At 37.8% G+C, this 16779-nt stretch overlaps 1 protein-coding gene across 14 annotated transcripts in view; it reads left to right on the plus strand.

Moving 5' to 3' along the window:
- UBR5 (ubiquitin protein ligase E3 component n-recognin 5) overlaps window positions 1–6143 on the plus strand; it is a 61599-nt gene extending 55456 nt beyond the window's left edge. For 7 of the 14 annotated variants that reach the window (XM_015856017.2, XM_015856008.1, XM_015856016.1 and 4 more), the window contains 10 exons: window positions 191–421; window positions 1634–1707; window positions 2212–2384; window positions 2463–2597; window positions 3143–3363; window positions 4444–4564; window positions 4655–4762; window positions 5031–5276; window positions 5392–5501; window positions 6022–6134. In XM_015856017.2, the coding sequence (XP_015711503.1) occupies window positions 191–421; window positions 1634–1707; window positions 2212–2384; window positions 2463–2597; window positions 3143–3363; window positions 4444–4564; window positions 4655–4762; window positions 5031–5276; window positions 5392–5409 (1327 nt within the window). In that variant the 3' untranslated portion in view covers window positions 5410–5501; window positions 6022–6134. Of the gene's footprint in view, window positions 1–190; window positions 422–1633; window positions 1708–2211; window positions 2385–2462; window positions 2598–3142; window positions 3364–4443; window positions 4565–4654; window positions 4763–5030; window positions 5277–5391; window positions 5502–6021 lie in introns of all 14 variants that reach the window. The other 7 variants (XM_015856021.2, XM_015856022.2, XM_015856014.1 and 4 more) reach the window with 4 other exon arrangements.
- The last annotated feature ends 10636 nt before the right edge of the window (window positions 6144–16779 follow it).

A 16779-nucleotide genomic window follows, 5' to 3' on the forward strand; every position in this document is an offset into this window, starting at 1 on the left:
TAGTTGTTTGGATTTAAAGTGGCTTTTTGTGTTGTTGGTACAATTTTGTTTATTCCGATTTCCCATGAAATCATAATCATTACTCTTATTGCACTTCTTTGAATTTTGACATCTGTATTTCAGATGCAGAGACTGAAATGGAAAGGATTCCTGTGGTGCCTAATTCTTTTGTATTCCTTTCTTTCACCAGGCGCGCTACTTTACTCAGTGCCCGTCAGGGAATGATGTCAGCACGTGGTGATTTCCTCAACTACGCACTGTCTTTGATGCGTTCTCACAATGATGAGCATTCAGATGTTCTTCCTGTTCTCGATGTCTGTTCACTAAAGCACGTAGCCTATGTTTTTCAAGCGCTTATTTATTGGATTAAAGCGATGAATCAACAGACAACATTGGATACTCCTCAGCTGGAACGGAAAAGGTATCATACAAGTCTGACTCACAGAAACAAACTTTTGTAAATGTTGCACATGCCCCCATCTTTCCATCTTTGAAGGTGCTAATCAGCAGCTCAAATAAATACGTTTATCTGTATACATAGCTGACTCTGAACGGAATGCCTCCTATTTATTTCCATGGAAACTACAACAGATACAAAGAGCACAGTACTGCTATTTGATAGGGCAGATTTTCAGCTGCAAAATGCTTTTTCAACATGGTTACCGCCATTACCTGTGTGCTTTTTACCAGTGATGAACGGGAGCTGGCAAGCCACACTTGTAAAAATCTGTACCAGTGGAGGTGACCCACACTTTCACAACTGCTGTGATGGCATCATTGCTAGGAAAGTTTTGCCTACACAACCCATCTTTCATTGGCCCAAACAGATGGAAGTCATAAGGTGCCAAATCCAGACTATACTGTGGGATGATAAGGACTGACCATCCAAGATTGGCAGTGTGCTCCATGATCTTCAGAATGGTGTGAGGCCTGGAATTATTGTGTTGCAAGAGAAAGGTTTTCTTCTGTGGCCTGACTCTAGAAGCTGAAGCCTTCAGCTTAGTCAGTATCACAATGTAGCAGTCAGAGTTGATGGTTTGTCTGGATTCCAGGAAATCCAGAAGGGCATAATGAAATAGGAGGCATTACTTTTAGACAGCCCTCATAATTCCAGAACATATTTCAGAATCCAAGCACTGCCACAAATGAATATTAATGAAAGTTCTTGATCCTTTTTATAATACAGTGGAATCCATGTCTCTAATAAACAATTCAGAAACCTGATTACTTTTGCTATATGATTGGTGGGTTATATGATCGGTTATCTGGCATGTTCTACACAAATGAATATATTATGGACTGCTGTGCACCTATAATTCTTCCCCTGATTCAAGGTTCCCAGATTTTTGTAATATTGGTGTAGTCTTTAAAGGAACAGACCCATCGCTGCCTTAAGCTTTAACTTCAGCTCAAGCTGTGGAAGTGGTCAAATGGGGTAACTGTGTGAGTAATGTAGTGATTATGTAATGAGAAGTACTCTACAGCTCTGAACACCACCTCCTCACGCAACAGCTTTACTTGTTCAACAGTCATTTTAGAGTTCTTATTATTTATAGCTTGCAGATAGAACTCTTGTTTAGGGTCTGGCTTTTTATTGACTGCTACAGCTGTAAATGCTTTTTTATTCTTTCAGAACTCGGGAACTTTTAGAACTGGGACTTGACAATGAAGATTCAGAGCATGAGAATGATGACGACACCAATCAAAGTTAGTACACATAAATGCTCCTTCAGTATGCTAAAATAGAACGCTTTTGTAGTGTTTTTGTCCCAGTTGGCTAGTTGAGACTTTGGAGAAGTGTTTTGATACTTGTCATTTCATCTGCTTCCTGCAGAAACTGCATTTTGTGTCCTGACAGTTGTAAAATTCAGGATTTAAATTTGAGTTGAACTATAACAGGTTTTGATCTGTTGAAAATGTTGCCAAATGTAGTGAAGTGTGTACAGAGGAGCAGTGCAACTTCAGGAAAATTTATTGCAGTAAAAGGTATAAAAATGACAAATAAACAACTTTAAAAGAAAACAAAAAAAAAAAAGAAAAAAGGAGGGGGTGTTAATTAGTGGAAACATCCTATAGAACTGTTAAAACTGTTGGGAGGTGGTTTGCATTCCTGTTCCTCAAGTCAGATAGCTAAGAAGGGTGCTTAATTTTTGGTAATTTGTTTTCTTTTTTATTTATACTGAAAATTGAAATGGCGTTTTCTCTGTTCAGGTGCTGCACTCAATGACAAAGATGATGACTCCCTTCCAGCAGAGACTGGCCAAAACCATCCATTTTTCAGACGATCAGACTCGATGACATTCCTTGGCTGCATTCCACCCAATCCCTTTGAGGTTCCTCTGGCAGAAGCCATTCCCTTGGCAGACCAGCCCCACCTATTACAGGTGACACCAGAGATAGTATTTGGGAAGATAACTGAAATTCACTTTTTCTTTTCTAACTGAAGTATATTATTTACCCAGAATGCTTTTGTTAATTTTCAGCCAAATGCTCGCAAAGAAGATCTGTTTGGTCGACCAAGCCAGGGTCTGTATTCATCTTCTGCCAACAGTGGGAAGTGCTTAATGGAAGTTACAGTGGATAGAAACTGCCTCGAGGTAGATTTAAAGCTTTTATTATTTTAAACATTGTAGATAATTCAAGCTAGTGCCTTCATGCCCAAAAAAGATGCTTTAATTTTTAGTAAAAATTTTAAGTCGCTTTCAGAACAGTAATTCAAGAGCACTTTACGTGTGAAAACTTGGACTTCTATTTAATTTCTGCTTTTGTATTAATTTTTTTTGAAAGGTTAGAATTTGTATGGTTACTAATTAATAGCAGATTTCAGGCAATATTTTTAAAGGCTATGGTATGATCTATGTTAATTTTGAAATGCCAATTGAGTAATGATTTGTAATAAGCAATGTTACTGTATGTGGTAGATTTGACATGCCTGTAGAATGAACATTATGAAACAAGTATATGAAATACAAATGTAAAGCAGGAAACTATTTTTCCTGTTTATTGAAACCATTGAGATTGTGTATCATCAAAGCAGTTGCAGTACTAATGTTTCTGTGTTTTAAGAATGATGTGTTTCCTGAAGAAGCCTTTTAGGCTGCTTTCAATAAACTGTAATTAAGTTTCACTTTTCCTTGTTTAGGTTCTTCCAACTAAAATGTCTTATGCAGCCAACTTAAAAAATGTTATGAGCATGCAAAATCGGCAGAAGAGAGAAGGAGAAGAACAAAATGTGCCTACAGAAGAATCAGAAAGTTCAAAGCCAGGGCCTTCAGCTCATGATCTTGCAGCACAACTAAAAAGCAGCTTGTTGGCAGAGATAGGACTGACAGAAAGCGAAGGGCCACCTCTCACATCTTTCAGGTAGCAGGACTTTAAATTACTACATGAAATGTTACTGAGCTGATAAAAGGATATTTAGGACTCTAAAATCTTTTAGTTTAAAATGGGTAGTTTTATTGAGTTTGAATATGTTGTTTGTATTCCGTAGCTTTTAAATGAACAGCTGAACAGTCTGGAAGTCTGTGCAAACTACTAAAAATCCTTTACTATCTGACTTTCTTTTGCATACATAATATGACTTATTAGTAAGCCATGTGAAAAATGGGAATTGACAGCTTCCCATCTGCGTCTTGAGATACTGACTGCATTTTATGCAGTTAGAGACTGAATAGTCTTCACTTTGAATTAGTGCTTATTTTTTAAACAAAGGTTTCAGTTGAAGGCAGCCCCAGAAGAATGAATTCCAAGTAGCGATGGAGTTACTTGCTTTTGGAGTAATTCATCTTTTTGAAGCAGGATTTGAATTTCAGCTGTGGTAGCGTTCTATTTCAGCCACTGTTAGCTAGCATAAATTTAACTTCTCTGTTTAAGTCAACATGTACTGTAGGAGACAGATAATTTAATAAAGGCTTTATAAAGATTGGAAGGATTAAAGTAAGTATCCATTAAGTTATCATGGAAAGTAGACATCCAGCTTGATTACTTTCTATGAAATTAAAGTTCATTTGACTGACTTCATAAAAATTACATACTGAAGTACTTGTGAATATTTAAAACATAGAACTGCTAAAATCAGTGCTAAAATTTGCAGCTGGTACGATACACGAAGTCCTGAGTCTCAATAGAGGATTCTCAAGCACAGCTGTAGGAACAAGGAGTTACATTTGCAAGTTTGGAGGTTAGAACATAGAACTGAAAAGTATTAACTTCTTGAAAATCTGACGGTTTACAATTAGCACTTCAGTATGAATGTCCAGTCTGCTCTTGTAATCAAGTAACTAACCATAGTCACCTGAGCTCTACATGTTCCTCTGGAGTGTAGTTGAGCGATAGTCCAGTTTGTCAGAAATCAAGAACTTGGAGGCAAGATGTTAAGTAAAAATAGAAGTACGCCAAATGTATCTGAAATTTAATTTTGTTTTTTGAACCTTCTTTTACCAGACCGCAGTGTAGCTTCATGGGCATGGTGATATCTCATGACATGTTGCTGGGACGTTGGCGCCTTTCTTTGGAGTTGTTTGGTAGAGTATTCATGGAAGATGTTGGAGCAGAGCCTGGATCGGTATGTATTTTTCAGTATGAGAAGAATTACTTTTCCAGTTAACCATGAGCTTCTCTTACGCTGATTTTGGTTTAATTTTTTTATTTGAAGATCCTGACTGAACTAGGTGGCTTTGAAGTGAAGGAATCGAAGTTCCGCAGGGAGATGGAAAAACTTAGAAACCAGCAATCCAGGGATTTAACGTTGGAGGTAAAAAATGTTAGTTTTTCTTCCAAATTTGTCTCATTAGAAGTGTACCATAAGACATTGCACTGACTTAATAGAAGAAGCTGTGTTTCAGAATCTACAAGCAGTTGTCTTAAACTTTACTACATGAGCTGTGTTGCGATTATGGTGTAATTTTTCACTACCTATTAGGTATTATTTGAATCTGTGCAGAAGTGTCCAGGCACTTCATTGTGAAGCTGAAATTCTCTCAATATGATGATTGATAAAGAACAGGAAAACTTTTTTGTTTTTTTACTAGGTTGATCGAGACAGAGATCTTCTAATTCAGCAGACCATGAGGCAGCTCAACAATCATTTTGGTCGCAGGTGTGCCACCACTCCAATGGCAGTCCACAGAGTAAAAGTTACTTTTAAAGATGAGCCAGGAGAAGGCAGTGGTGTAGCACGGAGCTTTTATACTGCCATTGCACAGGCTTTTTTGTCAAATGAGAAACTGCCAAATCTGGATTGTATTCAGAATGCCAACAAGGGTACCCATACAAGTAAGTGAAATGCTGCAGTTAATTAACAGATAATAATCAGGAAAGCACTGGATGGTGGAGAGAGAAGTATAAAGACAGTGAAGGTTATGGGGTTTTTTTTTTCCTTCTCCTTAATGCCTGATGCAGAGATTGTGAAATAAGGGGGAGAGAGATCGGGAGAGGGAGCGTGAGAGAGAAATGCGGAGAAGCAGTGGCTTAAGAGCTGGTTCTCGGAGAGACAGGGACAGGTAAGTGCTATAGTTTTACTTTGTTGGAGCTGATTTGTCAAATGGAATAACTACCTTGGTTATCTTGAGAAAGATATTTGCTTACTCAAATGTCTTTTTTACTATCAAGACCAAATTATATTAAATGTAAAGAAATAGACACATATACTTCTTAGAAAATTATGAAGTTGATATTAGTGTTGATAGTGTTAACAGTGTGCCATAAATTTCTCTGCTATAAGAATAATAAGGAACTTGTGTAATAGCATGAAATTGTGAGGTGGTTTGGAAACAGTATTGCCATTGGTGACACAGTTGACTGCTTCACCTGAAGTACTGATAGTATCAAAGTATCTGCTTCATTTTGGTTCTCTGATTCTGAATCATTCTCTCTGTATAGGTATGAGAAATACTCCTGGTGTGAAATCTAATGCTATTTGGAATCTCTGTGTGGGGGGGACAAAAATAGGAGGGAAAAAAAAGGTTGAGAGTATTTTTATTTCCTCTGAAATTAGTACAAACTGCTCTAACTTCTTTTAAGGGACTTTAGAAGACAACTTTCAATTGACACAAGGCCTTTTAGACCAGCATCAGAAGGAAATCCTAGCGATGATCCTGATCCGCTTCCAGCACACAGACAAGCGCTTGGAGAAAGGCTCTACCCTCGAGTGCAAGCAATGCAGCCAGTATGTCCTAGCTAGTACATTAAATGATATGTCAAGTATTCCTGCATCTTTTAATTGACAAATTAATTTCCTACTCAATTGTTAACTTACCTGAGTATAGTTGAATGCGTATGCCTGCTTTTGTATTCTTAAGGATATTCTTCAGATTTTGTTTCTGTAATTTGTCATGTAGCCTGTGAGGTATCTTGTAATGCATTATGTAGTTTAAGTCCTTAAACTTCCATAAAACTGTATTTGAAAATGAGAGAACTGGCAGTGAGTGGTGACATGTCATTCTGTATCCCCAGGCATTTGCAAGTAAGATCACAGGGATGTTGTTGGAATTGTCCCCTGCTCAGCTGCTTCTGTTACTAGCTAGTGAAGATTCTCTTAGAGCAAGAGTTGATGAAGCAATGGAACTCATTATTGCACATGGCAGGTAAAGTATTGAGGGTTCTGTAAGAGATGAAATCTGATTTTGTGGTCAAAGTGCTTTGTATGGTGCTGAATTTAACTGATACATCCACTTTACTCATTGCTTTGTTCTAGACTTTTCTCTTTAGATAAGTGACTTGTTGACTTTGGTTTAATTAAATCTGTCTGATTTCAGAATATTTCTTACTGTGAAATTAAATAACCATTTACCTTTGTTTTTTTTCCTTGTCAAGGGAGAATGGTGCTGACAGTATATTGGATCTTGGATTGCTAGACTCGTCTGATAAAGTGCAGGTAACGTACTGATGCGTAAATAGAAAGTTGGGGGGAGATCCATTTATCAGTTAATTTTAGAAACTGGGTGGAGCCTTCTCTCATCATGCAAAACAAAGCTCTACCTAATTATCTTGTGGAGTTATCAAGAACATACCTTTACTTAGATAAAAAAGATTTTTTTTTTTCCTATTTGTTTATGCCTTTGAAAAGATTAAGTAAAACATTAGCACTAGGAAATGTAATCTTTGAGTCTGGTCGCAGGAGCTTGCTGAAGTGGCTTGGTAGCTAGGAGTACATTTGTGAACTGCTATTCTGACTTTCAAAACAGGAGAATAGAAAGCGACATGGTTCCAGCCGCAGTGTAGTAGATATGGAATTAGATGATACGGATGATGGGGATGATAACGCACCACTTTTCTACCAACCTGGAAAACGAGGCTTTTATACACCAAGACCTGGTAAAAACACAGAAGCAAGGCTGAATTGTTTCAGAAATATTGGCAGGTATGTGATTAACTTGCTTGTCTGAAAGAACTGTAAAAGATGAGTATTCAGAGTACCAAGGAAGAGTGCCATTGATTCAAGCTGCAGGAACTTCACTGATATTTTATTTGCTCTGTATCTTGCTCTGGGTGCTGAATAGTGGAGAACTTACACACCTGCGGATTTCTCTCTGTGTTATAATTTGTCTTTTTTGACAATCTGAAGGTTTTATACTGCAGAAAATACAGTGTCCACAGTTTTCTTTTGTGGATCGATAGGACTGGGAAGCTTAATTCTATTTTAATTTTTTTAATCTAAAAAATCCCCAATATAACTTGTGTCATACTAAAAGAAAAATCATATTTATTTTCAGAATCTTAGGACTGTGCCTGTTGCAGAATGAGCTGTGTCCTATAACATTGAATAGGCATGTAATCAAAGTCCTTCTTGGCAGGAAGGTAAGTTGATCATAGAAATCTGAGTTTGATTTATTCATGTAGGGATAAAATAATTTAGATTAATTGTGATCTAAAATTTGGCAAAAATGCCTTTCCCTCCTGTTCCCCTCCCCACCCAACCTCAAAAACCCCACCACTTTTTGTGGTACGCGTTTTGTTCATTAGTCAAGAGCTCCGTAAGTTCTTCCTGATGCATAAACTTAAACCAAAGTTTGTTAATGTTGGTCTTTTATAACAAAAAACAATTCTGATCAGATAATGAGTTATGCAGTGTATGTATAATCTTAACAAATAGTGACAAGATAGGTCATCTCCACAGTTCCTTCCAAGAAAGGTTGCCCCGAGGGTTTTCTTTTTGAATATATATTCCTTCCAGTTAAATGTTCAATACATCCAAGGATATTTTAGTTAGTGAATAGTGGATTACTTTTCCTTCCAGCCTGATAATGCACAAAGCAAGAAACAGCAAAAAATAGGTGGTGGTATACTAATTTGTGGTAGCTGCAGTATACATCAGTCATTAAATGTATAACAGCATTACGTACTTAGGTGAAGAATAGTCTTCCAGTGTTTTGGAGCACTGATGCAAATTGTTTCCAACTTCAACCAGTCACCGTCAAATCTGTACTGATCAAAGTGATACGTAGAAGAATCTGTTAAAAACAAAGTCCCCTCAGACCTCTCCAAAAACAAATAAACAAGAAAAAATCCTCAGACTATTATATTACTTTATAAGCTCTATGCCCATAATAGCAGGAAAGGCTTTACAAGTCTGTATGTTCTGCTCATGCACTTGAATTGAGTATTCTTAAGCATCTTCAACAGCGTGGTGGAAACAGGAGCTTGACTGCTGTTATTTTTAAGTGTTTGTGTCCTTTGTCACATGAGTTATTTTGGGTTGTTACATGCTAGTGATTAGTCACGTGTCACTTAATTTTTAGTATATTCTTTAACAAAAGGTATGTGTTTGTTTTGTTTTTCAATAGGTGAACTGGCATGACTTTGCTTTTTTTGATCCGGTTATGTATGAAAGCCTCCGGCAACTTATACTTGCTTCCCAAAGTACAGATGCTGACGCAGTGTTTGCAGCAATGGATTTAGCATTTGCAATAGACCTGTGCAAGGAGGAGGGTGGAGGGCAGGTAAGGACAAAAAGCTGTCCCACTGTAATTTCAGAATGCTGTTACTTACACATGCTGTCTTGTACATGTAATGTAGGCTCTTGTAAGGTTTCAAAGTTGATCTTCTACCTTTTTCTAGATTCAGATGCAGCATTCTCTTTAGACATTGAAGTGTGGTTGTTTTGGTTTGGTTGGTTTTGTCTGTCTTTCCTTGAAGATGGCGTAGGTAGAGCCTACCATAAAGCCTGGAGAGAATAATCAGTGCTAGAGATCTGTAAAGTGGCCATGTAGCAGTAACGGTTCTGGTAGTACATTTTATTTCAGTTTGAAGAAATGTCGAACTATAGATCATGATTCAACATACGTGGCTGTTGTAACACTCTCGTTTTGTCTTTCTTTCCTCCAATCATCTTTGATAATTTGCAATAGGTTGAACTTATTTCCAATGGTGTAAATATACCAGTCACTCCTCAGAATGTTTATGAATATGTCCGGAAATACGCAGAACACCGAATGCTGGTAGTGGCAGAACAGCCTCTGCACGTAAGTTCTTGGTAGTGTGTGGTGGGCTTTCTTTTCACCCTCTCTACTCATTATGGTATTGCTAATCAGGTTCTTTTTAAAGTGTGACAGCTTAGTTTGAAAGAATCTCTCTTTCTGTTGTAGTTGCACCTCTAGTTTTGCAGTGCTGTGAAGAGTGACCAGGTTTTTTTGTAACTTGAAAGATAAACAACAAGATCACATTTAAAAGGAATTAAATATAACTCCTTGGGTTTAAGTGGCCTCTTGGAATTCTTGCTTTGGATTTAGCAGCTACTTTGTGCTAATAATCTGCATCAGCTTTGATTTGTTTAGCCTTGCGGGCAGAAATGTATATAAATCACTTTGAACTTGTGATGTGATTGTATTCTTGCTTTAGAAGGAAGAGTCTGTTAGGAAACACAACTGTTCATTCTTTTTTACTGGTGTAGCAAAAAATCTATTAATTGTCTGTAAAGCTATATTAAAAGCATTGAGTTTTGAAGCTCTTTTTCAGTATAGGTCAGCAAAATAGCTGTTATTTTCAGTAACAGTATGTAATTTGCTTCTGCTCCTGTAGTTGGTGCAGCACTGGCTCAAACCATTACTCTTTCATTTTGCAGTCGTATACTTGTACTGCTCTGCTGCTTAACTTGCTGCAGTTCTTTATTTGTCATCTTAGATCATAAAGCTTTGTCCGAAAAGAACAGCCAAGAGTATAGTGTATTTCAGATTGTTGGGGAATTGGACGTGGAACTTGTCAGTAAATGATATGGCTGTAATGTGAATCTTGTGGTTTTAACTTAAGGCAATGAGGAAGGGTCTCCTGGATGTACTTCCAAAGAATTCATTAGAAGATTTGACAGCGGAAGATTTCCGACTTTTGGTAAATGGCTGTGGTGAAGTCAATGTGCAAATGCTAATCAGCTTTACCTCTTTCAATGATGAGTCAGGTATGAAACAACTTACCTCTGCAACTCTGAATAACACTGTCTGTTCTGCATGAAGTTGTTACCAGCTTTAAGCTGAAACTACCTCTGAAAATTTGTCATCAGTCACTCAAATTGATGATAAAACTTTTACATACCTTTTAAAGCATTTACTTTCAGTCAAGGGGAAAAATAGGTGCGTTTTCCAACTAATATTGGCGTGAAATAAAAGAATTATGTTACTGGTACTGTCTTTCCTTCTGGAAGTTCTGACCTAACATTAGAGCTATAAATGTGATGGATGCAGCCTAATGTCTTAAATAATTCTTTTAAACTGTGTTTAGCTTTTACCGGACTTCTTGTTTGGGAGGGTATGAAACATTGAGGTATGACAGACTTAGCCTTTATATTCAGAAGTGTGTATGTTAGTTTTGAAGCAAGTCCTGTCTCTCGTATCAGAGACTCGCTGAGATCCAACTTGCATACAGTACACTTAGAACAAATCTCTTGATATTTATTGTTCAGAGCACCAACTGAATTACATAACTACACAAAAATATTGATTTTTCTCATATAGGAGAAAATGCTGAGAAGCTTTTGCAGTTCAAGCGTTGGTTTTGGTCCATAGTTGAGAAGATGAGTATGACAGAAAGACAAGATCTGGTAAGTTGTTCGTTCTCAGTGGAAATATGCAGAACATCTGGGATTACTTTTGTATCATTACTGTTCAGCGCTTATACCTGCATAGTCTTTTGTATACTCACAGTAAGGTGGAAGACTGTAGTAGTAAGAATTGGTTAAACTTTGAGTTCTGGAAACATTAGGTGTGAATCCTAGACCTTGCAGCTGGAAGTAAATGTGGTATTTCCTTGCCTTTATTTACAAATCTCTTATGTGGAAGCATGCTCACAGTCTTTGCAAAGTAGTTCTTAAGCTTAAGTTACTGTCATTAGTCAACTGTTTTGTGGGCTGGTATATTAGATTTCTTGAGATTGATTGATGTCTTTCCCTGGATGAGTTGCTCTCTTAACTTCTGTGTATCCTGAGGGCAATGCATGTGTCCTGTCTGTAAGATGTCAGTAATGATATCATCTCCTTTTTCTCAAAGCCCTTTCAGAATAGCTGATGAGAAGCATGAAAGAAAAAGATTCTGTTTCACTTTGGAAAACTTGCCTGTACATTGTATCCATTCGCTTCTTAAAACTACTTGCATTTAACTTACTACTTAAGGTACTATCTTTCCTTTATGATTTGCTAACAGGAAACAAGGACTGATCTGAAAAGTGGAAAGTCTGGAGCATAATTGTTAAGGAATATCTTTAATTACACTTTGGTAGTGACTCTGCTCTGCAAGTCAGTATTTCACCTTTGAGCCTATAATCTCAGTATTCTCCATTGTTGATTTCTGTCTGTACAAGTGCTGTATCACCTGCTGATGAACTGGCTTGGGAGCCATTTTTGATGCGAGAGGGTTTTTTGAGTTTCATATTGTTGACAGTTAAAATCTTCCCAAATGGAGCTGGGGGCATCATGTTTACAGAGGATTTATTGATGCAGGATTGTCCTGAATCAATATTGCTGCTTTTATTAGTTTTAGCTGAAGTGCATAACATAATGAGCAGCACAGGAAAGGAAATGAAGGAAGCTATTACAGAAGCATATAGCATGACCACTGAGTTGAGCTGGCATACTGAGAGGATTGCACTGTGATGGAACTTTACTGCGACTGTTCTCTGCAGTTCTTTTCATTTTTAACCCATGCCACAACAATCATTTGTATGCAGTGTGAATTACAGCCTTGCCCAATGCAATTTTCAATGCTGTCTTCTTTTTATCAGGTTTACTTCTGGACCTCAAGTCCATCATTGCCGGCCAGCGAGGAGGGATTCCAGCCGATGCCATCAATCACAATAAGACCACCAGATGACCAACACCTTCCTACAGCAAACACTTGCATTTCTCGCCTTTATGTCCCGCTCTATTCCTCTAAGCAGATTTTGAAACAGAAGTTGTTACTCGCCATTAAGACCAAGAATTTTGGTTTTGTGTAGAGTATAAAAAGTGTGTATTGCTGTGTAATATTACTAGCTAAGTTTTGTAGATTTTTCCATTTGTCTATAAAAGTTTATGAAAGCTAATGCTGTCATACCCCTGGTGGTACTTTAAAGATTTAAATGCAAACATTCCTGTACTAAATTTGTAATGTAAAGGCCTAAGGAGCGCTGGCAATATCTGATTGCACCAGTTTGCTAGTCAATAACTCCTTGGACTAACCCCAGCCAAAGATGACAGCAGAACAATATAATTTACACTGTGATTTATCTTTTTGCTGAGGGAAAATATGTAAAATGTTCTGAAAATTCACTGCTGCCTTTGTGGAAAGTGTTTCAGCAAAGGTTCTTGTATAGAGGGAGTAGGGAATTTCGAAATAAAAAATTAAGTATGTTCTGTGGTTTATTTTAACTTTTTTTTTTTTTTAATGGTGTTTAATTTGTGGTTGGCTGCGGTTGTGTACCATGTATATTGAACTTGTAAAAAAGAAAAAGAAAAAAGTTCCTGACAGCTCAGATCCCAGAGTTGTGATCATTCACTTCTGAAACCACTTTCATTGCAATTTTCGTTCTAGCTGCATTGAACTCTGGCACATCGGGTGCCGCCACCAATACTTTGCATGTAATCTGTACCTTCAGTGTTTTGGGTTTGGGGTTTTTTTTTTGTACATATGCTGAGGCCAATGCACAGTATTTCGTAGTTCACAATCAACATTTTGTATCCCCGTTTCAGTGAACAGGCAGTCAGGAGGTTGTTCCACTCCCAGTTCTAACCCAACACTTGTACTACATTATCTAACTATGTAAACTCAGCCTGGGCACTTTCTGGTAACTGTAAAATGTTTATAAGATCATGATTATCGAAGATACTTTTTGGAAAACTTTAATGTTCGTGAGCAGCTTCACTTCTTTTGTATCTAGCCTTTTTTTAAGTATCTTGTTACAGTTTTTTAATAAAGAAATTACAGACGAAATACCAAGTCATACTGAAGAAACAATAGTTTTTATTTATTTAGCCATTGACATTGTAGCTGACAGCACGCACCAAGCACAGTCCTTCATCAAAATCTCAATTTTGTAACTGAAAAATTAACCTCCAGAAGATATTCGACCCACATTTTACAGTTAGCAGAGAATCTTGAATCAAATGGGCCAGGCAACCCCTTCTTCTGACAGTATTGGTTTGAAGGGAAGGTGACGTGTTCTGAAAAATCTCGAGGTTATTAGTTTAGAATAAAGTTTTCATACGGTGTTGTAGTGGGTTCTGCTCTATTTTCACTTTTGAAGTGGTTGCTTTGGGGGAGGGCAGTCATTGAACGTGACCTAGGTCTTGGTTTTCCCAATGCATGCGAGACTTTGGAGATTTGGAGTGATAACTAAAGGCAAGAGCTGCTTTTTTTTCTGTACCATAGATTTCTGAAGGCTTAGCGGACTGAAGAACTGAAGCTTAAGGGGTCTTTGCTGCTTTTTCAATGCCACCAGTCTGTTAGTAAGGTTTTGTTTTGCTGGGGAAAGTTAATTGATGTTTCATTAAAATCTGAGTGGACTCAGATTCTGCTGCAGTTCCACTAGGTTTTCCTTTGTGTCAGGTGGTTGAGGGTGGCCAGAAGGTACCTATGGCTACAGCTGGTTATTTTGGTGGGTTTTTTTTTCCAGTTTTCATTATTTAGTACCTGCAGGTGCAGAACGTGGTTGAGACCAGAAGTCACAATCACCAGTTGCTAAAGTTACAATCAGCTGATGCTGAAAATCTTATTTACTAGCTAAAACTGGCTGTTTCAGGCTTATGTAGTTAATCTGCAGATGCATCAATACATGGATGTGGGATTATTTCTGTATATACTGATGCTTCCTAAATCACTGATTCTAGAAAAGAACGGTTTCATTGTGTGGGGATTGGAGTCTGTTCTCGATTTTCTTTTGCGATCTTCAGCGTACCTTAATTTCAAAATCAGATCTGATTTCACGATGCTGATAAGTTTGTTAAAAAGAAGAAACCCAGTACAGCTACGCAAGTCTGAATTTAAGGATCAGCATAGAGAAAATCTGTACTGGCATGACTGTTCTCATATACTAAGGAATATAGTTAGAGAGGTACTCTTAACTACAAGACGTAGTGTCTTCTGCCTGGGTTTCGAACCGGTGTAATTATTTCATTACCAAAAACGCCTCTAATGAGAATGTTGTGACCTAAGTAGAAAGCAGGAATAAACAAAAGCGAACAACAGGAACCTGTCTAGAATAGGCCTCAGTCCTACAGTCTGTAAAACTAAAGCTCCCTCCCTCACAAAGCTTTGTGAGACTTTGATGTGTTAAAAAGTATTCGAGGTCCTTGGATAAAAGGCCATATATAAATGTAAAGTACTGTGTGTATATATATATATATATGTATTGTGTGTATATGTATATAAGTGTATGTGTATGTATAACATATAAATATATGTTATATGTATATATATTTCTGTATATAGCTTAAACTTTTTAAAGTCCTGTAATGTATAGCTAGTAAAAAATTATGCAGATAACTCATAGTAGCTCACCATATATACACACAAGGCATTCTGATGGCAGAAGTGGAGAGGGAATCTAGTTTGATTTATGCTGTGGTCATTGACTTGAAATGTGTATAAATAGCTCTTTTCCTCTGTATGGTATATTTAAACTATATCAAGATTTTAATAAGAAAAAAAATGTTTATTAAAATCATACACCTCGTCTCCCTTTGACTTAAGCCCTTCTATTAGTTCACATCCAAGATGTGGTAGAGAAACAAGTTAGAGCAAAAATCATTTTATTATATGCTTTTTATGTAGTCCAGACAATTACTTACATTAGTAACTGCTGAAATAGGAGATAGAGGTAGCAACTAACAAAATGTTACCACCAAGTTCCAGTTCCTATTCTGGAGGTAGGGTGGACCAACTCCTTAGCATGGTCTTCCCATAGTTGGTGCTCAGTGATAGATTCTGTTGCATAGTTCGCTCTGTGCAGTCCAGAAGGTAGATTGATTGTTTCAGGCTGGTTACCTTACCAGAAGTGAGAAATTACACGCACTCATTGACGCTTTCATTTCTCTAGCTTCCTCTTCCCATGGCAAACAGCTTTCTAGCTTCCTAGCTTTGTTTTGCTTTCTCTTTTTAACCTGGATTATTCGACCTTTTAATCTAAACTCTTCAGTTGGCCTAATTCCTTTTAGTACATAGACTGCCAAACTGAAACATAATGCTCTGCAAATCCTAATAACGGTTTCAGTGTTTGTGATGTTCCTTATCCTGAGCTTTGAATGCCCACACGCGCAAATGTGGGAGCACATCAGTCCTGCAACAGCTCCACTGAGCACCTCGAGCCCTCAGTGCTAGAAGTTCATGTGTGCTCTGTATGGAGAGCCGGGATATGCTTTGTAAACAAAGGTGACTTGCATCGCAGTGTCTCTTTGTCCCTGATTTCTCAATGTGATGCTCATTTCTAGTTGCCATTGTAATATACAGTTCAGTAAGAAGCAGCTGGTTGCTACCCAGTCTTTCAGAACTTCTCCATAATGTTGCAACTTCAATATCCTTCATCCGTGACAGCATCTAACATAGCGCATGTTTGAATCCAATAGTCATTATGCACTTAATGGAAAACGCATTGCTGCCACAGCCATGTGAGCTTCTGTGCAAGGAGACTTCTTTATATTAAATGTGATCTCTATAAATGTATTTTTTTAATACAGACAAATATTCTCAAAGTAAATAGGATCTTTAAGGGGAGGGAGTGAAGAGGCACTGTAGCTCAAATTGTGCAGGTCAGTGTTACTAAATAGTGTGATGGATGGGTCCTTGAGCTTTGGTGCTTGCTGTTTTTGAGGGGGAAGCTCCTGGGATATCAGCACTGTGGTGGGTTCACCAATGGAATTTGTTGGTGTTTGCTGGGTCAGTTGGGTTCCTCTCATCATTTGCTCTGGATCAAGAAATGGAATCCTTGGTACTCAGTATGTGAAAGAATGGAGCGCTAGTTGAATGTGGACATTAGACAGCATGTAAGGGTATGTTTGGGCAATGAAAGTGGCTCAAAAAGAGCGGTAGTCAGGTAACAGCAAATGCTTGTATAAGACTGTATTTTCTCCTATTATGCCTGTAATATATTCTGGTACGCTGTTCAGTAGTGTGACTCTTAGGTATGTGTTTCTTGTCAGAAAACTCCATTTAAGGAAATCAAACCTGTTCTATGTTTGGGACCAGCAGTCAGTCACCCTGCTGCACAGGTCTGGTCACCAAAGCTTCCTAACCACCATCCCTGAGCTCCTTTACAGGGCTTAAAGAGTAAAAGCCACTAAGGGCAGATACGGTCCAGAAGAACTGAACACGTGTTTCAGCTCCC

The sequence above is a fragment of the Coturnix japonica genome, chromosome 2, assembly GCF_001577835.2.
Source record: "Coturnix japonica isolate 7356 chromosome 2, Coturnix japonica 2.1, whole genome shotgun sequence".
In the NCBI taxonomy this organism is placed as follows: domain Eukaryota; kingdom Metazoa; phylum Chordata; class Aves; order Galliformes; family Phasianidae; genus Coturnix; species Coturnix japonica.